General features: G+C 40.5%; 2 protein-coding genes across 3 annotated transcripts in view; one reads left to right on the top strand and one right to left on the bottom strand.

Moving 5' to 3' along the window:
- The window catches only part of MED12L (mediator complex subunit 12L), a 692,480-nt gene that overhangs the window by 184,556 nt on the left and 483,470 nt on the right, over positions 1-24,454 (top strand). The gene's annotated exons all lie outside the window — the stretch shown is intronic.
- The window catches only part of P2RY14 (purinergic receptor P2Y14), a 44,875-nt gene continuing 30,391 nt past the window's right edge, over positions 9,971-24,454 (bottom strand). For both annotated transcript variants that reach the window (XM_040428099.1, XM_040428100.1), the window contains one exon: positions 9,971-14,060. In XM_040428099.1, coding sequence (XP_040284033.1) covers positions 12,641-13,648 — 1,008 coding nt within the window. In that variant the 5' untranslated portion in view covers positions 13,649-14,060 and the 3' untranslated portion in view covers positions 9,971-12,640. The remainder of the gene's footprint in view (positions 14,061-24,454) is intronic.

Here is a 24,454-nt window from a genome sequence, read left to right on the forward strand (position 1 = left end):
AGCTTGCGCCCAGCCAGCCTCGCCACAACTGCCGTTTGAAGCGCCGCCCAGCTCATCAATATTCACTTCGCTGGGCGGCTACTAGTGTCCCCGGCCATCTTCAGCGCATGCGCCCGGCACCCTCACTGGCCGGGATCGCATCGCGCCTGCGCACATGCGTCTCATTCTCAGAGGCTGCCAGATTGAACCCGATTCCAGCAGGTTATAAAACTTCACATTACTGTAGTTATAAGGTGGACAGGGGGGATACTTACATGATTCTTATACACTTTATAAGACCTGTACGGTCATATATATACCTTAATATGCTTTTTGGCCCTGTCAGTGTCCCTTTAAGTTCCACCGTCACTGCCCCAACGCCAATACTGTGGATATGGGTGCAACTACTACCACCATAACTATGCATTGGGTCCCTCGGCTTGTTACAAACTGATTTGCTCATCTCTAATATAGTTACTTACCTCATGTTCATCTTCCTCATGGATTTTTTTTTATTTATTTGGACTGTCCTCTATGTAGAACTTCCTGTTTTGTTTTTTCCAACCAAGCCCATGATGCACTTCTTCCTCTGCCACAGCTCCAGCACTAGTTTATAGCTTCTCCCACCCACCTAGTTATGTAGACATTCCCCTGTCACTGTCCCTGTTGCTATTTTGACATGTCCATTGACATGGTCATGTGACCACAGCCCAGAATGAAAGATAGGAGCAATAAAGGTAAAAGAAATACATTACAAAATAACAGCTAACTTCATAGATGATTATTTTAAAGGATCTTGATGCAAACTGGAAAACCCCTTTAAGGGGTTATAGAGCTAATCGGCAGTATAGTACAATGCCATAATCATGCTATTGGTCCATACGGCTGGTCAGCTCCTTAAAGGAGTTCTGCACTTTGTTTAAACTGATGATCTATCCTCCCACACCCGACACCCCCGTCTTCTCACTGTTTACCACTGGCCGAGTGACGTCACGACTTGTATCAACTGGCCTGGGCGGGGCTAAGCTCCATTCAAGGGAACGGAACTTAGCCGCGTCCAGGCCAGTGATATTAGTCGTGACGTCACTGGGCCTGCGGTAAACAGTGAGAAGGCCGCTGTGCTGCTGGAGCGCCGCTGGACCCCCGCCGATCAGATGCTGATGATCTATCCATAGGATAGATCATCAGTTTAAACAAAGTGCAGAACCCCTTTAATTGTTTCTGAATGATTTTCTGACTTTAAGATGGCATTGCATACATTTTAGAAATTTCCCATAGACTTGTTTATAGAAAAGAATGCTAAAAAAAAATGCTTGACAAAAGTGTGTGACCAAATTATTCCAGATAGTAACTTCCTCACTCATTCTGATTCAAATGCATTGCACAACTAACCTGCTAATAGACTCCGGTCAACCATATTGCAAGCACAATTCAGCAGTTGTGTTCTGGTTACTGTATTTCAATTTCTCTGCAACAATAAATGAATTGATATACTGTATTTCTTAGCATCAGAAAGAGAAGTGCATAAAATAAATGGGGGTTTTAATTCTTAAAGGAGCAATCACTTAGCAGTATTTTCAGCCCATTAGATCAATTCATTTCCAGATCAACATGTGAGTGGATCCATTGAGAGAAAAATAGAAACAATAGCAAGAAATTGAAAGGTAAGAGCCTATCACACAAAAACAGTATTTATACTTTTTTTTCGTATTTTGTTACATGACAGCCTTAAGTTAAATGTTTTGTTAATCTCAATTTTATGTGATGGATCAGAACACAATAGTCTAAGTTGGTGAAGTGAAATGAGAAAAATATCTACATAAAACTATTGTTTAGAAATAGAAAACAGAAAATTGGCATGTGCGTATGTATTCACCCCCTTTGTAAGGAAGCCCATAAAAAGCTCTGGTGCAACCAATTACCTTCAGAAGTCACATAATTACTGAAATGATGTCCACCTGTGTGCAATCTTAGTGTCACATGATCTGTCATTACATATACACACCTTTTTTGAAAGGCCCCAGAGGCTGCAACACCTAAGCAAGAGGCATCACTAACCAAACACTGCCATGAAGACCAAGGAACTCTCCAAACAAGTAAGGGACAATAATGTTGAGAAGTCAGGGTTAGGTTATAAAAAATATCCAAATCTTTGATGATCCCCAGGATCACCATCAAATCTATCATAACCAAATGGAAAGAACATGGCACAACAGCAAACCTGCCAAGAGATGGCCGCCCACCAAAACTCACGGACCGGGCAAGGAGGGCATAAATCAGAGAGGCAGCACAGAGACCTAAGGTAACCATGGAGGAGCTGCAGAGTACAGCAGAGACTGGAGTATCTGTACATAGGACGATAATCAGCCGTACGCTCCATAGAGTTGGACTTTATGGTACAGTGGCCAGAAGAAAGCCATTACTTTCAGCTAAAAATAAAAGGCACGTTGTGAGTTTGTGAAAAGGCAGAGGGAGACTCCCAAAATGTATGGAGGAAGGTGCTCTGCTCTGATGAGACAAAAATTTTACTTTTCAGCCATCAAAGAAAACGCTATTTCTGGCGCAAACCCAACACATCATATCACCCAAAGAACCCCATCCCCACAGTGAAACATGGTGGTGGCAGCATCATGCTGTGGGGATGTTTTTCAGCAGTCGGGACTGGGAAACTGGTCAGAGTTGAGGCAAAGATGGATGGTGCTAAATACAGGGATGTTCTTGAGCAAAACCTGTACCACTCTGTGCGTGATTTGAGGCTAGGACGGAGGTTCACCTTCCAGCAGGACAATGACCCCAAACATACTGCTAAAGCAATACTTGAGTGATTTAAGAGGAAACATGTAAATGAGTTGGAATGGCCTAGTCAAAGCCCAGATCTCAATCCAATAGAAAATCTGAGGTCAGACTTAAAGATTGCTGTTCACAAGCGCAAACCATCCAACTTGAAGGAGCTGGAGCAGTTTTGCAAGGAGAAATGGGCAAAAATCCCACTGGTAAGATGTGGCAAGCTCATAGAGACTTATCCAAAGCGACTTAGAGATGTGATTGCCGCAAAAGGTGGCTCTACAAAGTATTGACTTTAGGGGGGTGAATAGTTGTGCACATTGACTTTTTCTATTATTTTGTCCTATTTTTTGTTTGCTTCACAATAAATAAAAAAAAACATCTTCAAAGTTGTGGGCATGTTCTGTAAGTTAAATGATGCAAATCCCCAAACAATCAATGTTAATTCCAGGTTGTGAGGCACGAAAATACGAAACAATTCAAGGGGGTGAATACTTTTGCAAGGCGCTGTATGTATTTTATTTCAAAATTTTTGGTACTTTTTTTTTTTTTTTAAGACCACTCATTCCTAGAATTGCTGTAAATGTTTCTGTGCGCCATCTAGTGGACATTTTTAGGTATTTATTTATAACGTTATGTGTACAGTACATCTTTACAAGTGTACAGTTTGGCTGTTTTTATAACTGATATAAAGAAGAGAGATGTACATGTCCACTCTCCATTACTTCTTCATAGAAATAACCAGTTTACAAAAATGATTCTGCCATAGACAGGGATGACAGTGCATCATGACGCATCTTTATAGTAGTTTGAAAAGCGTACATTATTTAGATTTCAGGTAGGCACGTAGGATAGAATCGGCTCACCTCCATGAGTGGTGCGGTGCATGAACACAGGGCTGGGTCCCAGGATAAACACGTTGTCTGAAGTCTAGTCTGCTCAGCACTCGCAGGATAAGAATTAAGGGGGGTCATTTATTAACCTGAAATGCGCCTATATTAGTTAGTTGCGCTGCAATCTGTGACTTCTCTCAGCTCACGCCAGGTCTATAAAATTGGGCGTGGATGGGGAAGGGGACAGGTCTGTAGAAAATGGTCTAAATGTAAGCTAGCTAGGAAGCTGGCTTACATTTAGAAGCGGCGCTGGACACATCGAAGTTATGTAGAGGCCAACGCTTTATTGACTGGACTATTTTTTACGTCATGTATAATGGAAACAAACGGAACCGTTATGTGCCCCCCATAGACATGTATTAGGACGGAACAAAACAGAATGCCTCTTAAAGGCTTCCGTTTTGCATTCCTTCCTAGAATTTCGTTATGTTCCGTTAGAACTCTACAGATGTAGCACTCAGGCTCTTAACTCAAATTTCTTAACTCATCGCGTTATCTTGAGACAAAAGCCATTAAAAAGCAATTGAAGGTGTTTGCTTAACGCATTTAATTTAGATAGGACGTCTCATAAAGCATGAGTGTTAACTCTACTCTATCCGTATAACGGAATTTAATAACTCCGGTGTGAACCCGGCCTAATATTGTTAAATTCTAGAGAACCTTTTTAAAGGCTATGGACACCTTTGGAGCTAAATATTTTAATATTTGTTTAGATGTATTCTGGACTAAAATTGTTTTTGTAAGAGTTTGTATTGCCTTCTGTGAAAAATCCATCCACCCTTCTTTCTCCTCTTCTGAATGAACTTCTGGGCTGATTTATGACCAAATCAAAGTTCAATTGGAGACCGAGCCATCAAGCAAGCTCTCTGATAGATTTATCACAGAAGGCATTATGCAGCTTGCAGAGTATAGACGCTGCAGACAACAAACAGAGCAACATTTTTAATAAAAACCTAAATTATTTTTAGCCCAAAATGCAAGTAAATGAATAAAACATGGCTCCGAAGGTGTCCATAGCCTTTAGTTGTGTTGTATTTAATGATCTTGAATAGGCGGGCAAGTATATGTCAGCAGATACTGATGCAACAAGACCATCAATTCAGAATTGTAACTTTATACAGACATTTTTACATGACATTTGAACATTTATATATCTGTATATACACATGTCTATATAACATCTTTGTTATTATAAAAAATAATAAGCTCAGCTTTTAGATGACTTTAATAGCATCTCTACATTGTATTAATAAGTTAGCATCAGTCTCTGTGTACAATATAACATACAATATTTACACTCAACATCAGTGGTACATCAGTTATATCAATGATAAAGATGAAACATATTATAAACCATCATTGCTGTAATGCTGTGAAAGGACAGCGATGTACAAAGATCAGACACAGCATGATGCCATGGTTACTTTGAAGGGAATGTGTCCTCAGAAAATGACCTATTGTTTAAATCATGTTTTATGTTAAATATGTTTTTAGAATGGTGATTTATGTTTCAATTTTCCATGTCTCTACCTGTATTAAAAAAACTATCTAAAGTCATGCAGTTTTCGCACTGGTCGCAGTGGTGGAGGTATAATAATGTTTAAAATTTTTGGTTTTTCTGTTCAGGTAACTTTTAAGTAACCATCGCATTATCATCACAGCCAGGATTACAATGACAGATATCCCCTTTGTATAGATAACACAGGATCTACCATTTTCTGTTGATGAGATCACAGTTTATCTACTCCCTCCTGACCACTGCACAGGTCACAGTACATGCCTAGAAAAATCTCCCATGGAAGTCGATGAGGTCCCCTCCTGTCCTTTGTGTCTACGCCCCATGTGTCTGCTCTCAAAGAACAGGAAGTCTTGACATTTTAGGCCCGCTGGCCTGTGTAAAAATGGCACGATTTTAGGATTATTTTTCGGATATAGTTAAGGACATGGAAAATAAAAAAAAATCTGCCTAAATTGTAAAAAAATACAATAAAAATGTAACTTGATTTAACCAGACTTTAAGACCAGCCTGTTTTGGGCCTTAGGGAGCAAGTCATTTTTTTTCCTTGCTACATTCCAAGAGCTATATCTTGTTTATTTTTCTGTTGATGTAGTCGTATGAGGACTTTTTGCTAGATAACTTATAGTTTTTAATGGCAGCATTTCGGGGTACACATAACTTACTGATGAACTTTCATTAACTCTTTTCTGGTGGGAATGGGAAAAAAATAGCAATACTGCCCCTGAGTTTTTAAGTTATGAATTTAGTAGCATTCATTTTTCGGCATTAATAACATTATAACTTTATTCTCTGGGTCAGTACAATTATAGCGATACCAAATACATATAGTTTTTAATGTTTTACTACTTTTGCAGAATAAACCCCCAATAAGGGCCATTGTAGCAGGAGCCCTGTAAAAAAAGGCATCTGCTTAGCCTAAAGCCCATTAATGATCACCATAAAAAGGTGTATTCGCGGTCACTAATGGGTTAAACCACAGGTCATTTTCTGATAACACATTCCCTTTAAAGTTCACATGAAAAGTTGAGTAATGTTGTAAATAAATTACAGAGTAAAGCCTCATTCACACATCAGTGTTTTGGTCAGTGATTTCCATCAGTGATTGGATGGAAGCCTCCACAGACATAAGGTATAAGGGAAAGATCTGCCCCTGTTCTGTGTTTAGAGCCGCACATGGTTTTGGCTCAAAATCACTGATGTCAAACACTGACCGAACACTGACGTGTGAATGAGGTATTAACTTGTGTTAAAGAGGTTGTATAGGATTAGAAAAACACGGTTGATTTCTTCCAGATAATGCACTACAACTGACCATGGGATGTGACCATTAATGTGAATGTACCTGAGGTGCAATACCACTAGTGTTGATCGCGAATATTCTAATCGCGAATTTTTATCGCGAATATTGGCACATATCTAGAATATAGTGCTATATCTTCGTAAATTGCAAATATTCTAGATTTTTTTTATCAGTACCCATGATATCTCACTGCTTCTTGCTTGTGGGCCAATGAGAAGGCTGCAATGTCTTTGACTTTAGGAGTAGTGTTGATCGCAAATTTTAGTATCGCAAATTTTCGTATCGCCAATTTTCACAATCAAGAAAATAATGACTGAAGATCACGAATTTTCTAATATATGACGAATATTTGCCCAAATATTCGCAAAATGTTGCGAATTCGAATATTGCCCCTGCCGCTTATCACTGAATACCACACTCAACCTATTTTCTACAACTCTACAACCCCTTTAGGGTACTTTCACACTTGCGGCAGAGGAATCCGTCAAAACGTATGCCAACTGATGGCATTTGTAAGACGGATCAGGATCCTGATCAGTCTTACAAATGCATTAAAATGCCGGATCCGTCTTTCCGGTGTCATCATTTTGTGCATAACGTGTTAATACAGACCGAAGGTGAAGCCCGGAGCAGCAGTGCTGGAGACCGCGGTGGATTAAGTGGTCAGTATATAATGTTTTATTATTTTAAACACTTTTATGGGCTTTGGAGAGTTTTTTAAATAAGTTGTGCAGCCCCTATAAGGACAATAATTATGGACAACATTAGGGGGATATTGCTGACATTGTCTATGCTAAACTAAAGAACTGCTCTATAACCATTCACAGTAAAGGCAAAAGAAAAATGCATTGTGTAAATTGACTTTTTAGCAGATTCCAGTAAGAAAAATAACATTGTCAGCTAAGACCAACACATACTGAGACAAGTGAGCCTGAGTAAGGGCCCCCGGAGATTCCCTATAAAGTGGGACTTTGGAGCATATATTAGGGAATGGCTTGGTTACACGTGTTCTGATTACCAAAGGAAAGGTTATGTTGTTTCATCAGATCTGCAGCGGAGCCATGGGGATTTTTACATTCCTTGCAGCCCTGCCTGTTATTATCCTAAAACATCTTCAGTTGAAGAGGTGAATATGTTACTAACGTTAAATTACAGAATTGTTATTTGAGCAATTCCCCATGGTATCCCATGCTGAATACTGAACTGAAATTGGTTACGCTAAAGAAAATAAATATATAGGCTCTTCAGCCGTCTCTCAGGGCGGACAATAGAATTAATATCCAGTTTGTCCATGGATGAACATTTCATGGGCTAGTTACCCATCCCCCTAAATCCCCTTTCTCCCAATCCAAGATACACCCGGCTATTCATCTGGAATTCTACAGTTCAATGTGAGTACATATTTAATATCCCTTCTTGTGTGGTTGGAGGATGACCATCAGCACATCTGGACAGTTGCTGTTGGTGGTCTTCTACTGATTATATTTTCTAGCTGTCAGCTAATAATTATGTGGATCTTACTACTGTTTTAACCCAAATGTTGCTGTAATAGCAGGCAATGGTATAAGAATCAGTGTATCTAGAGAACTCTCTTCTAACAACACCTTTAAGTAGCTGTTTTTTAAGGTTCAGAATGACATAACAAAATGAGAAAAAAAGATGCTCACCGTTTACCAGGTCTGCCGTGGTCCCTATTTCCTGTTGCCTCTTGATATACAGGAAGTGCCCACCAAGGCAATCACTGTGATTGGCGGAGCAAGCATTTCCTGTTTGTTTAGGGGGACCAGGAAGCAGAAACCAGCATCTGAACAATAGTATTAGGCGACTGGTGAGTTACCTTTTTATTTTGTCACTGGACTTTGACTCTTTTTATTTGAAAAATATAAATATACCGTATTTTTCACCCCATAAGACTCATTTTCCCCCCCAAAGTGTGTGTGTGGGGGGGAAATGCTCCTACCTCTAATGGGGCGAATTCTAATGAGCGCTTCCATTATGGATGCGCTCATTAGTACCGGAGGAGCGAGAAGCGGTGAAGGCTCTGTACTCACTGCTTCATACAGCCGACAGCAGGATGAAGAGGATCGCAATGTAGGTGAGGAGTGGCGGCTTCCAGGAGCAGGAGAGGTAAGTGTTTTATTTTTATTTTATAAAACATGAGGCAATATGGAGATGCTGGGCACTGATGCTGGGGGCCATATGGTGATGCTAGGGACTGATCTGGGGGCAATAGGGAGATGCAGGGGGCAATATGGAGATGATGGGGACTGATTTGGTAGCAATATGGAGATACTGTGGGCAATATGGAGATGCTGGGGCAATATGGTGATGTAGGGGGCACTATGGAGATGCTGGGGACTGATGCTGGGGGCAATATGGTGATGCTGGGGGCAATATGGAGATGCTGGGGACTGATCTGGTGGCAATATGGAGATACTGGGGGCAAAATGGAGATGCTGGGGTAATATGGAGATGATGGAGGCTGATGTGGGTCAATATGGGGCTGCTGGGGGATAATCTGAGACAATATGGGGCTACTGGGAGTTGATCTGAGGCAATGGGGCTAACATGAGAGGAAATGGGGGCTACTGGGGCTGATATGAGGCAATGTAGGCTGATATGAGGCAATGGGGGCTGATTAGAGGCATGGGACTCTTATTGGGGGTCTGATCTGAGGTCTTGTTGGGGTCTTATTAACATTGGGGGTCTGATTGCTGGTCTGACCTGAGTTCTAATGAAAAAACATTTTTTTTCTTATTGTCCTCCTCTAAAACCTAGGTGCGTCTTATGGGCTGGTGCGTCTTATAGGGCGATAAATACGGTATATTGTCTAAACAACTGATTTAAGGCTAGGGCTACATGGCGACATGTGTCGTGTGACAAAAAGAGTACAACTACATTGAGACGTGTCGCACCAATGTCGCACAACTTTTATTGTAATGATAGTCTATGGTGTTGCACTGTGACATGTGACTTTCTATGACTGCGACTCGACAGTTGCAAAAAATCCAACTTGGATGGATTTTTGCGACTGTGGTGTCGCAGTTGCAGTATGCCGCATGTTGCATCGTTACAATAAATGTCAAGTGACATTGGTGCAATGTGAATGTCGCGCGACCCATGTTGACATGTAGCCCTAGCCTAAATAGAGCCTGTCACCACAAAAAGCAGCAGGTTATGGAGCAGGAAGAGCTGAGCAGATTGATATACAGAATTTCCCCACAAAATTATATAATTCCGATTCAGATCTCCTCCTGAACTTAAGGCCACCCCTGTGTATAACTATCAGTGATTGACAGCTATCTATGTATATAAACGTACACAGGATATGCTATCAATCACTGATAAATTGGCTCCCACGTAGAAGTGAGCTCAGAAACAGCAGAGAGTTACATAAAGTTTTTCTGAATCTTTTCCAACAAAAATATAAATCAATCTGCTCAGCTCCTCCTGCTCTATTGGTATCTGTACATAGTGCAGATTTATGTTAAAAAATTAACATAAATCCACACTATTTATTGAACTTTTGGTGCATTATTGGAGCAGATTTGATGTGATTTTGTTGCAGATCTGACCCTTCCATTGAAAAGGGTGACATTCGCTCAAGCAAAATGCTTAAACAATTGACATGCTGCAGATTTCAAAATCCGAACAGCACGTCGACTTCCACACCTAAGAAAAAACAAAGTATACATAAGATTTGCTGTTACTGTATTACGCTGCAGTTTATCTTCAGGAAAATCTGCACCGAAAAAACACGTAATGCACATTGTGTGTAGGTAGCCTAAAACCTGCAGATTGCATTACCGTACATTTCCTAGTCCCTTTTTAAGTCATGAGTTTCTTGCCCTCCAGTGTAACTATCTATTGTCATTGTTGTATATGCGTTCCATAGCATTGTCAGCCAGAGATTAACCATTAATGCTTATCTTGCTGCCTTTACTATTTAATCAAAACTTCTTTGTCACCGGAGGTCTCAAAATTCTATCAAAAGTAGAAAACCGTAACTTCTAGCAATCTTCTCCCTACAATGAGCGCGCAGCTAGCTTTGTGTCTTCCACAGCTGTGTTTGTTCTGGACCTGTTTCCTTTTATATGACGGTAAAGACCAAAGAAGCACAAGAGCCTTGCAAAACAAAGCACTCCTAGCTGCTACTAGCAAAGCCTTTCTGTTCAGCGGGTGTTTACCCTTAAATTGCTCTGCTCATTTACACTGTAAACAATGGAAGATTGACTCCGTGATCCCTCCACCTCACTTCATGCTTCATATCTTCATTTTCTAAAGTAGAGAACTAAAATGCTGGATGTGTAGAAAACATGTAGTTCATTTTGGCATTAAGACTCCGCTATCACTTCTCTAATAGCAGTGTCCTCAATGTTTATGTGTAGACAACCTCTGCTGTAAATGCAATTTTCCTTCACATGACTAACGACAGGTTTCTGAAAGCTATAAAACCTATGACCCTTGGATACTCTTCTAACCATTGATTGTCACCAGTTTTTTTTTGCCGTAGCATAAACAGGAGAAAGAGAGCCTGATAAAAACGTTGGGTCACGTACTTAAATCGACCCAGTTGTCTTCTTAAAGGGAACTTGTCACCTTGTTTGGGGCCACCAAACCAACCGCTAAACCATCAGCATCCCTTTATGCAGATGAGGTTTTAGATCCTGGTGCACATGTTCAGTAAAGTGAGGTACACCATCCTCAGTTTCATTGATGCAGTGTCCATGCTGGAGAAGAGTCCTGTGCTATTTGCCCAGTTTGAACTTCATTTACTTTCTTTTGCTGGGCTGGATGGGTTTGCTATGAGCAGGTTTGGGACTTTAAACCCCTAATTCTTGGCTTCACAATGACCACAAACCAGGTGACCGATTCCCTTAAGCATCTCCAGGAAGAACCAAGTGCTGCAGTCCGCTCAATACAGTGCACAAGCTCAGTCTCTATATTTTTGAGCTCCTGGCTGTTTTAATTCATCATCAATATTTTCACCAATTCTCCAATTAAGTATATCATGTCCAGACATTGCGAAGTAAAAGAGCTTAGTCCACCAGTGACCATTTTATAAGTGATTTACTGAAAGGCCCAGCCTATGAAGGAAACATTTGGAAAATAAAGAATCTTATGAAATAGCATACTTTGGTGCAAATATACCTAGATTTGAACTTATCCCCTCCTCACAGGATAGTAGATAAATGTATGAGCCATGAGGGAGTCTTACTGCCGTGACCTCCACCAGTCGGGAGGATGGGGTCCAGTGTCCCCTGGAATGACTCAAGCAGCTGTTGAGCATGCCTGCTGCTAATCCATTCATCTCTGTGGGTCTGCTAGAGATAGCTGAACGCTGTTTCCCATAGGGGGAAATGCTGAACAGCTGCTTGATTCATGCAAGAGGCATAAGACCCCCATCCCCATCACTGGTAGTGCTTGTAGAGGTCAGACCACCATGGATCAGACACTTATCTGCTATCCTGGGATAGTGGATAGATTTACATTTTTGGACGACCCTTTGAAGTAATTAACAATGTCCAAACATCTATCCTTGAAAACTACTTGATGGATAAAGACAACAAAGGACACAATTTAGGGGCATAACATTGTACACACTAGTACATGAGGTTACAGCAAACAGTATGAAGCAGTACTACTATAACACAAATAGCCCTATAAAATGATAACTGTAGCTTTAAACATTTCCGTTACATCACAGACTTGCACCACTTTTGAGGGACACGGCTTAGAAATTGCATCTGGTGTGGCCAGTTTATCCTTAAAAGTGAATTACTTCATGGTTCCCTCCAAGATAATGTTCCCCACATTTTGCAAAACTACAACTTCCATCATGCCCTGGGCTGATGGGAGTTTTAGATTTGCAACATCTGGAGAGCCATAGGTTGGAGATCACTACTCTAAAAACTCATACACATGGCTGAGGATCTGTAATAAGGAACCTTTGGGTGCCTCTGATTTCATACAGATGTGTCTGGCCTTAGCTTTTCCACAAATTCTACTATGGACTCCAATTTCTCACGATAAAAATTCAGTGCATTATCGTAACATGATAGCAAAACCTTCAACAGGCTGCAACGCACAATATACGGTAAATAATAAATATGAAATGATTCAATCCTTGCTACTGAATGTCTTCATCTTCCATTGGGTTGCACCTTATATTAATGCTGGTTGTGAGGATGAAACTTTACATGACGCTTTTTCTGTCTCCTGAAGTCTGTTTATAATACCCATCTTCTTAAATAGCATCTGTCGGAAGGGTTGACACATGAAGAAATAAATGACAGGGTCAAGACAGACATTTGCAGACGACAGAAGCAAAGTCACCTCTTTGACATAATACAAGTTTTTTTTGGCTTGACAAGAATAACTATTTCCTGTCTGGCTTATTGTATATGGAATTCGACATAGGTGATACGGAACAAAGCAGATAAAGAATACGACCAAGATGCTATATATATTGCGTGTGGACTTTCTGCCAGCATTAGAACCTCTTCTAAACTTCTGATGGGATTGGTATATCTTCCTTGAGATTGAAACATAAACTATAAGCAGCAGTGAAAAAACCAGCACGAATATACCAATGCAGATATAATTTGAAGCCTTATGCCATTTTATGCCGAGCTCGCTCTTGAGCTTGGCACAATTGACTTTTTTTGTCATGTCATATTCTTGGTTGGTTAGGATCATATTGGGGACTGTAATAAACGCCATAAATGTCCACACGAGTGCTGATATAAACTTGCTATAGAAAACACTCTGAAGAGATGAAGAGGTGTTGAATGGTCTCACAATTTTGAAATATCTGTCAAATCCCAAAATGCCCAAGAATATGATTCCAATGTACATGTTGAGATAAAAAACAACTGCGGAGTAGCGGCAGACGAACACGCGCAACTGCTCATTCCCAAATCCTGCATCGCTGATTACTTTCATTGGAAATGTGAGGATCATTAGAAGATCGGCAATCACAATGTTTTTCAGGTAGACAATGAAACTTCTGTTGCTGGGAATGTAGCAGAATATCCATAGATTGAGTCCATTAAGCAGTAGTCCCACAATGAAGACAATTGTGTACATGGTGGGCAGAACTTTGGTGACTACCTCTGCATTAGGGACACATTCAGAATGATTTTCCTTCAGCTCTTCAGTGAGATTACTCATTTTTAATGTTTGGGATGAGCGTGTTTTATAATTGACTATTTTATTACAGCAATTACAAGGTATGAGATAAGATTAGGGATGGCAATGTTTCCTGTAAATGGATTGCAACCTAATTTGTGAGCTTTCACTTAAAAAGATGCAGCTATCAGGCAAACGCAAAAGCAAAGCTGCTGCAATTTAACAAATGCCTTGTTTTGGTTCATTTTTTTTCTTCAGGGCAAAACTCCTCAGGAAATTCATTTTCGTTGTTATTGTGGCAGTTATCCATTACTAAATGGATGAGGAAGTTTCTTCCTTGTGTTTAAAATTGCTTAGATAACTTTTTTGTTAACCATTGTAGATAAAGGTATTGTCGTGAAAGGTGTGTCTTCCTCACTCTTATGTAGCTCCTCTATTTTGCCAGAAATGTCAGCTGTAGATAGAAATTCAGATAATCTAGTTATTTTATGCGATATGCACTTTATTATTAAACATTATTCTTTTGTCAACTTTATCATTAGAATATAAGTGTCATTAGTATCATTAGAATAACCGTTAGCCATCATATATGGTATGTTTTGATATTATTATAATGATATTACACCGGTATGTATGTAAGTGAATGTCTAAACCATTTGGTTGCACTTAAAGAGGTTATCCCATGATTATTGTAAAAAATGAAAATCAGACACCATGTAGGACATGATAACCTCTTTCTAACAAAGCTAGGACCAGCCCTGTACCTCACATGGATCCAGAGATCTCCACATTCATTTCTCTGCTAGATTTATATCAGGTTGGCAGCTCAAGGGGAGTGTCTATTCTGCTGTAGCTAAGGGGGCGTGTCCAAGCTCTCCCTATCACAGCTCAGGAGACAGCTGAAGGATGAAACTGAGCATGTGCGCCCTTCTCAGTGAGCAGGACAAAGAAATAAGGAAAACAAACAGCAGGTGGCGCTATACAGATACATTTTATTGAATAACTCAGTGGCTATACAAATTTTTTTATTACATGCAATTACAGAAGTGTTCAGAACCAAGTGCTGGTTTGAAAACTGTAGAATATTTTTCACGGGACAATCCATTTCAGGTAGATTTACACCAAAAAATGTAAGGGCAGATTATTGGGAGCGAACAATACTGTGAATCCTGCTATGTTCCTGCTAATCTGCCCCTGTAGAATGTGCTGCCGATCACCCGATGACCAAGCAAACTGCTTGTTCACCATACTTAAGAAGAGGATTGTGGAACATCTAAAATCCCATGGATTGAAAGATGAAAAACAGCATGGGTTTACTTCAGGGAGATCAAGTCAAACTAATCTTATTGATTTTTTTGATTGGGTGACTAAAATAATAGATGGAGGAGGTGCAGTAGACATCGCTTATCTAGACTTTAGTAAGGCTTTTGATACTGTCTCACATAGAAGGCTTATCAATAAATTGCAGTCTTTGTGCGTGGACTCCCATATTGTTGAATGGAATAGGCAGTGGCTGAGGGACAGACAACAGAGGGTTGTAGTCAATGGAGTATATTCAGACCATGGTCTTGTTACCAGTGGGGTACCTCAGGGATCTGTTCTGGGACCCATATTGTTTAATATCTTTATCAGCGAAATTGCAGAAGGCCTCGATGATAAGGTGTGTCTTTTTGCTGATGACACAAAGATTTGTAACAGGGTTGATGTTCCTGGAGGAATACACCAAATGGAAAAAGATTTAGGAAAACTAGAGGAATGGTCAAAAATCTGGCAACTAAAATTTAATTTTGATAAGTACAAGATAATGCACCTGGGGCGTAAAAACCCAAGAGCAGAATATAAAATCAGTGATACAGTCCTAACCTCAGTATCTGAGGAAAGGGATTTAGGGGTCATTATTTCAGAAGACTTAAAGGTAAGCAGACAATGTCAGAGCAGCAGGAAATGCTAGCAGAATGCTGGGGTGTATAGGGAGAGGCATTACTAGTAGAAAGAGGGAGGTGCTCATGCCGCTGTACAGAGCACTAGTGAGACCTCATTTGGAGTATTGTGCTCAGTACTGGAGACCATATCTCCAGAAGGATATCGATACTTTGGAGAGAGTTCAGAGAAGAGCTACTAAACTAGTACATGGATTGCAGGATAAAACTTACCAGGAAAGATTAAAGGACCTTAACATGTATAGCTTGGAAGAAAGACGAGACAGAGGGGATATGATAGAAACTTTTAAATACATAAAGGGAATCAACAAGGTAAAAGAGGACAGAATATATAAAAGAAGAAAAACTGCTACAAGAGGACATCATTTTAAATTAGAGGGGCAAAGGTTTAAAAGTAACATCAGGAAGTATTACTTTACTGAGAGAGTAGTGGATGCATGGAATAGCCTTCCTGCAGAAGTGGTAGCTGCAAATACAGTGAAGGAGTTTAAGCATGCATGGGATAGGCATAAGGCCATCCTTCATATAAGATAGGGCCAAGGGCTATTCATAGTATTCAGTATATTGGGCAGACTAGATGGGCCAAATGGTTCTTATCTGCCGACACATTCTATGTTTCTATGTTTCTTCGGGTGAAATGATCTTTCATGCAGCATATTAAATCATTGTTTTTGGACCGCAGATTGTGTTGTGTGAACAGTAGTCTGCTGCTTAGAAAAAGTGATTCTACATGAGACTACTGCCATCGCTCCTCCCCATACAGTGGAGGTGATGCTGAATGTAAATGATGCCCTTCACTTTCGCTGATGAGCAGGCAGTTATTGAGAAGGAGCAGTTCCTTCCTGATAATTGCCTGCTCCATCAGCGCATGTAAGTGCACCTTTGGAGATTCCTTTAATGAAAGCTTTCTATAGCCCTCTGTCCTCTCGTAAACAAAACTAGTGGTGGCCGCAGACCATAGATCTCACCAGTGTCATTTCTTGAGCTTTTGATATGTTGTGCTAAAATGTGAATATTGTACAGTACATGATTTCTCTACAGAGAGCTCTTAGTATTATGTGCAGAGTGTCCAGGCAGGCAGAGCAGGAAGTCCATGAAATACATCTTCAGCCAATAGCCACAGAGCAGGAAGTGATGTCATGGAAGGGGCATTATTTTCGTCAATGTTTCCTGAGCAGCCCAGTATCTTGTATCAACAGGCATCTGTCAGCAGATTTGTAGCTATGACACTGTCTGACCTGTTACATGTGCACTTTGCAGCTGAAGGCATCTGTGTTGGTCCCATGTTCATATTTGTCCACATGGCTGAGAAAAATGATGCCTTAATATATGCAAATGAGCCTCTAGGTGTAACAAGGGGGGTTGCCATTACACCTAGAGGCTCCGTTCTCTCTGCAACTGTCAGGCCCTCTGCACTTTGATTGACAGGACCAGGCGTGATGATGTTTTCACTGCCTGGCCCATGAATAAAAGTGCAGAGGGTGCGGCAGTTGCAGAGAAAACAGAGCCTCTAGGTGTAATGGCAATGCCCTCATTGGTCTTAGATGTCCATTTGCATACATTAACCACTTCACATCTGGGCCATTTCCCCCTTCCTGACAGAGCCATTTTTTGAAAATCTGACATGTGTCACTTTATGTGGTGATAACTTTAAAACGCTTTTACTTATCCAGGCCATTCTGAGATTGTTTTCTTGTCACATATTGTACATTGTACTTCATGACAGTGGTAAAATTGAGTAAAAAAATTCCTTTTTAATTATAAAAAAAAAACGAATTTACCAAAAATTTCAGAAAATTTGCAAATTTGCAAATTTCTATTTCTCTACTTTTATAACAAATAGTAATACCTCCAAAAATAGTTATTACTTTACATTCCCCATATGTCTACTTCATGTTTGGATCATTTTGTGAATGCCATTTCATTTTTTGTGGACGTTAGAAGGCTTAGAAGTAAATCTTGAAATATTTCTGAAAATTTCCAAAACCCACTTTTTAAGGACCAGTTCAGGTCTGAAGTCACTTTGTGAGGCTTACATAATAGAAACCACCTAAAAATGGCCCCATTTTAGAAACTATACCCCTCAAAGTATTCAAAACAGATTTTACAAACGTTGTTAACCCTTTAGGTGTTTCACAAGAATTAATGGAAAATGGAGATGAAATTTCAGAATTTCACTTTTCTGGCAGATTTTCCATTTAATAATTTTTTTTCACTAACAAAGCAAGGGTTAACAGCCAAATACACCATGTCACATTTGAAAACCTCTGCTGCACCCTAGAGTAGAAACTCCAAAAAAAGTGACCCGATTTTGGAAACTACCGGATAAGGTGACTATTTTAGGGTACATATGATTTTTGGTTGCTCTATATACACTTTTTGTGAGCAAGGTAACAAAAAATAGTTGTTTTGGCACCGTTTTTATTTTTTGTTATTTACAATGTTCATCTGACAGGTTAGATTATGTGCTATTTTTATAGAGCAGCTTGGTACGGACGCGGCAGTAGGATTTATAATTTTTAAACTACAACCGTTGTAAGATGGCAACCGCCAGTGAAGTGAGCAAGTTGGAACAGTTTGTTTTTAACCGCTCTTCTCTGCCCTTGCTGTAGAGTGAGTTGCCATAGGAACCCAGGTGTGTGAGCAGCCAGCAGAGTGACAAAAGCTAGAGTGTGAGCTGAAAAAACGGTACGTCCTAAGTCCTTAAGGGGTTAAAAGGTGAAACTAACATATGAGATAGACTCATTACATGCAAAGTGAGATATTTCAGGCCTTTATTTGTTATAATTTGGATGATTATGGCTTACAGCTTATAAAACCCCAAAGTCACAATCTCAGGTTCCCTTTGCTGAGGGGGTATGGATTAATTAGCTGACTAGAGTGTGAACCTTTTCACAAAATTCTAATTTTAAGCTGCATTAATGCAATTCCTTTTAATTTGCATTACTGAAATAAATGGACTTTTGCACAATATTCAAATTTTTCGAGTTTCACCTGTATATTAGACTAGTGGATTTTGGTATAAATGTGCTTCTGTTCTCTGTTAGTTTACTATCTTTCTTTTGTACAGAATAAACAGCAGCATTTGTTCTACTCTAATTAGTGGGAAATTATATACTAGTTCTGATTAGCACTGAAGCAAATATGTGAAATACCAGGATGAGACTAAGATTGCAAGAACTGGACTTTGGGAATTACCTGATGTAAACATTGAATTAACTCTATTTTTGCTTCATCCATTCTTCAAATTGTACTAATGCTACAGAATATTTACAGTACAATAGTAACACTGTTATGTACAAAATATATCTCCTACATGCTATTATAGTACACACTGTATGACTTATGTCTAGTATAAAGGGGTTTCCCAGCTTAACAATTTCATACCATCTTAAATGTCACATTGATGAGTATCTGGCAGTGGGGCCTCCGCTTTTCTTGAGTTTAATCACTTGGAGGCTCCATTACATGTTTACCCTCTTATCCATTCCTTGTAGCCAATGCATTTCCTTATCTTTTAATGTGGCAGATTATATTGACAGATATGCACCAAATTTCTGTAGGTTTGTTAGATGTAGAGAATCTTTGAGCAGCGCTAAAAGTAGCCGCGGTAAAATGTTAAAAAATTATAGTTAGCCTAAACTAGTAGCTCGACTTATAAGCACTGACTACTACTTTTTACAGAATCTCGTGAAATTTCTCATCACAATATGTCTCTTTGTTGAAATGGTTACAATGTGTTTCATACGATGTTCTTTACAAATTCTCAGAGGAACATTGTTAATGAAATTTTAACATCCAGTTTCAATGCCATACATTCTTTTAAATATAAAATACCACAAAATATTTCAGCAATAAGGAATCATTTTCTTTGGCTTACACTGCTAGTCTGCTACAATAGATATTGCGTAAAGTCTATTGCTATGTGTTTTTGTTTGTCTTCATTTTTGCCTTCTAATTTTTTTGAATAATTACTATATAAAAAAAAAGGCACCAGAAAGCAAATACTACAAGTCATCAGTCAATGGCTTAACTAGAAATGACTGGGCCGCACAGCAATTTTTGAAGATCACCCCCCCCCCCCCCCCCCCCCCTGTAAATTCTTTTCAACCCCTTCCTTTTGTGTAACCCCTACTCCTGTGGCTAGTCAAGATCACGCTCTCAGACGAGGCCCGGCAACTGCTCTGTCCATTTTCTACAGTGTCACTGTATATAATGTAATTGTATAATACTGTTGAGGGGTCTCTAATAATAAGATCTTTTAGAACTCATCCTAGGTGGGCCCCTTCTGAGTATGGGCCCCAAAGCAGCCTCTTTCCCTATAGCTACGCCTCTGTCATCAGTATAACCTGCATATGTTATTTTCTTTCCATTTAGTAAGTAGTCAAGCATATTTTTACATAAAAATGTAGCATAAGCTGGTGACTTCTCAGCTTACCCGGTGCTCAGTGTGCTGCAGCCCCCCTTACTGTTGGTGCTGTTGATGTCACCATTGTGTCCATCCTGTCTATGTCTTTCTCGGCAGGTCTCATGGCCATGGTAATCATCAGAGTGAAGTGTCTCAAACTACCGTAGCACATGGTTCATAGGGTAGTCTGAGAAGCTGGTGACCATTGTAGATAAATCCAGAGGGGACTGGGAAATGGTGGATCTGCAGCACAATGGTTCAAAAGATGCCCACAGGTGCATTTACTAGACATTCTGGGAAGAAAAGGGATGCAAATACCCCCCAGATCTAGACATTTTACAGCTTATGTTAACTTTTTTTTATGTAAAATCAAGGCTCTCGTATATTCACACAGCCTATATATGCATCAGAGAAATCTAATGTGTATTTGAGATGGAATGGTTGACCCCTGGACTTCCTCCCGGTTTTGGATCAGCAACAAGCAAGTTGCTGATCCACTGGCAGATTTAACACTGAAGAGGACAGTATACTACTACAGAGGGATCTGGATAGATTGGAGGCTTGGGCAGATAAGTGGCAGATGAGGTTTAACACTGACAAATGTAAGGTTATGCACATGGTAAGGAATAATGCAAGTCACCCGTACATACTAAATGGTAAAACACTGGGTAACACTGACATGGAAAAGGATTTAGGAATTTTAATAAGCAGCAAACTAAGCTGCACAAACCAGTGTCAGGCAGACATAGCAGAGCTGGAGAGGGTCCAGATGAGGGCAACTAAAGTAATAACTGGAATGGGGCAACTACAGTACCCTGAAAGATGATCAAAATTAGGGTTATTTACTTTAGAAAAAAGACGACTGAGGGGAGATCTAATAATATGTATAAATATATCAGGGGTCAGTATAGAGATCTATCCCATCATCTATTTATCCCCAGGACTGTAACTGTGATGAGGGGACATCCTCTGCGTCTGGAGGAAAGAAGGTTTGTACACAAACATAGAAGAGGATTCTTTACGGTAAGAGCAGTGAGACTATGGAACTCTCTGCCTGAGGAGGTGGTGATGGTGAGTACAATAAAGGAATTCAAGAGGGGCCTGGATGTATTTCTGGAGTGTAATAATATTACAGGCTATAGCTACTAGAGAGGGGTCGTTGATCCAGGGAGTTATTCTGATTGCATGATTGGGGTCAGGAAGGAATTTTTTATTCCCCTAAAGTGGGGAAAATTGGCTTTTACCTCACAGGGTTTTTCTTTGCCTTCCTCTGGATCAACTTGCAGGATAACAGGCCGAACTGGATGGACAAATGTCTTTTTTCGGCCTTATGTACTATGTTACTATGTTACTATTTAGCCTCCTTCAGTGGGGCTAATCTGCATGTAGACAACTCCTTGGTTTCCTGAATGGAAATTGCACCAAGAATGAGCATGCTAGGAACTACAGTGTGAATTCCCAATTCAATGAATGGGAAGCTTCATTCTTTTCTGTTCTGGCTATGTGATTTGGTGCATCTTATCTTATTCAAGTGCCAGAAATTGAAATCTGTAGGTTTAGATTTGTGCTAAAATGTATGCCAATATCTGGAGAGTAAATTATCTGGATAGAAGTAAAACAACATGAACCAAAATTTTTGACTTTTATATACCAGGAAACTTTTGTAAATTGAGCACTAAATACCCTGCAATGTATAGAACAGCATAGCTATAGGGGAAGCAGCTGCTTTGGGGCCTGAACTCAGAAGAAGCCCACCCAGGATGAGGATTAAAAGATTTTATTGTCAGCGGCCTTTCAACAGTATTATACAGTGACATTATATACAGTGACAGTGTAGGAAATGGACAGAGAGACTGATCTTAACTAGCCACAGGAGTGGGGGTGGCACGGGAGGAGGGGGTTGCAAAGAAGCTTTGGGGGGCCCATTCACAAATTAGCTGTGGAGCCCGGTCATTTCTAGTTATGCCACTGGTCTAGAAGCAGAGTCATTAAAATCATGAAGAACTGATACCAAATGTGGATTAGAAAATGCAATCTGCTGAAACCAAAACTTCAAGGGGTTGTAATACAATGGAAAGTCCCCTATCCATAGCGGTTGGCTGTCTTCAGCAGTCCAATAGAGAATAATAGCAACAACAGGATGCATGCTTGATGTACTGCTCCATCAGGGTACGGGTACTGGACCTCAATTCTTTGATAAGTGCAGGTCAATAATTGGGGATCAAAGCTGTTGGATCCTCGTTGATAATTTTATCTGTAGCTTGTTACTTTCAAACTTGGGGTAATCTGGTTTTTACAAGTTATCCCCTATCCACAGGGCATAAGGCCCACACCGATTGCAAGAATGGGAGCCCGTACCCCCTGCAGCCCCCTTGAAAAGAATGGAGTGGCTGGTCGCACATGTGCACGGCAGGTCCATTCATTTCTAAGGCAGTTCCGGAAATACCGAAGTGCTGTACTCAACTATCTCCAGAACTCCCAAAGAAATGAATGGAGCGGCTGCATGCATGTGTGACCAGCAGTAGGACCCCCACCAAATGCGGATTATAATAGGGGCGTTTGGGTCGGCAGCCCCGGGCCTGACATCAGTGAGGGTCCCATTGCTGCCCCAAACGCCCAGATGCCATTACATATTCATATTTTTGCTTGTCAGTACAGCGATAGTACAACAAGCCAGGCTCCGAGTGGAAGCAGCGAGGGGGAGGCACTCGCTTCACTGCTTCTCCTCCAATCACATTGCAGCTGAGTCCCTGCCATACCCGCTCCTCTCTGAAGTCCTCAGTGGAAGTTCTCATCCCAGCCAGGGTTGCCAGCACCAACTTAGCCAGTATTTTCTCTCAAGATCCATGATGAACGGCCTCCACTCCTGGGCACACTGCCTGGTTCACACACAGCCAGTGAGAGTCCTCCCCTGCAAAACGGAAATGGGACGGATCCGTTATGCAGGCCAAAGACTTCTATTATGACGGAATGAATAACGGAATGCCTCTAAAGGCATTCCGTTATGCATTCTGTCATAGAATTGTGTTATGGTCCGTGGTAACGGAATCCATAACGCAATTCTGCTTTTACCATCAAACGAAGTGTGAACAAATTTCATAATCTGAAATTCGTTCATCTCTAGTTATATACTACTGACTGTAGGTGTTATGTACTGTAGACTATGAGTTGTATAACGTGTACTGTGGAGTGTTGTATACCATGCACTCTTAGGGGATGGGGGTGTTATACTGTAAATGTGGCATAGTTTTCTTTAATATATACAAAAAAAATAAAAATATGGGGCGGAACATGAACAGGGGATGGTGGTGGTGGTGGTGGGGTTAATGGAGGGAGGGGGCCCAGGATGGGTAAACAACCTCAGGCCTATTATACACTTAATCCGCCTCTGACCCCCACCAATCTAATAGTTATCCCCTATCCTGTGGATAGGGGATAACTTCAAACAGCCAGAATACCCCCTTTCATTTGCTATACCTAAAAGGGCTGCATATTATACTGACAAATACGGTTTAATAATTTGACCACCACTTATCCTTAGAAGGAGGGGTTTGTTATAAGGTATATTGGGAAACATTCCACAGTACAGTCCTTTCCTATGGTTCTTTTAAGAATTTGTACAATAACCCAGAGGAGCTTCACAGAAAGATCTCATCCATTTAGACATCTGTGACATTAGTCTTAAAGGAAACCTGTCATCACTTTCTACGCTTATTTATCCACTCACTTTTCTAAAAATACTTTTTAATACATTAATAATGATATTAAAATCAATTCTGAATGAACTATCAGTTCAGAGAAAAACCTAAAATTAATGTTCCTACCATATATGTAAATGAACCTTAGATGAATTCTGTCTCCTCCATGCTTCAGAGATGAGTCCAGCGTTCTCTGACTCTTAGCCCAGCACCGCTCCGCATCCTCTGAATCCCCTCCTTGCTCCCCGTCACAAAGTTAGAGCGCTGTAATCTTGCGATGCACAAGCTAGCGCATGCGCAGTTCGTTCCCTGAGACTGATGCCAGCACAGGGAAGGAACACTATGCCGACACTGCTCATGCGCTAGCTTGCGCATCGCGAGATTACAGCGCTCTAGCTTTGTGACATCGGGAAGCAAGGAGGAGATTCGGAGGATGCGGGGCGGTGCTGGGCTCCTTCACAGTGGGCGTGGCTGGGCTCCGGAAACGTTAGTAACAGCTCCTTGGGCTTCTTACTTGCCTCCTTTACATATGCATCAAATTGGTTTTTATACACAATAAAAGCACACAGAGCTATGGGGACTGGGTATTGCGGATGTGCTAGCGGCCATCTAGCAGCCCATGTCCTCAGCTCTATACACAAAATCCCGGTGACAGGTTCCCTTTAAAGGACTGTATATAGAGCCCCTAGTATAGAATGTGGTCAGGATGTGGTCATTATGTGATAACTAGTTGTGATAACTAACCAAGTGGGCGTGTAAACTCTGCTACATCAGTAGCTTCTCCATCTTACAAAAATAAGTA

Source organism: Bufo bufo, chromosome 4 (genome assembly GCF_905171765.1).
Source record: "Bufo bufo chromosome 4, aBufBuf1.1, whole genome shotgun sequence".
In the NCBI taxonomy this organism is placed as follows: domain Eukaryota; kingdom Metazoa; phylum Chordata; class Amphibia; order Anura; family Bufonidae; genus Bufo; species Bufo bufo.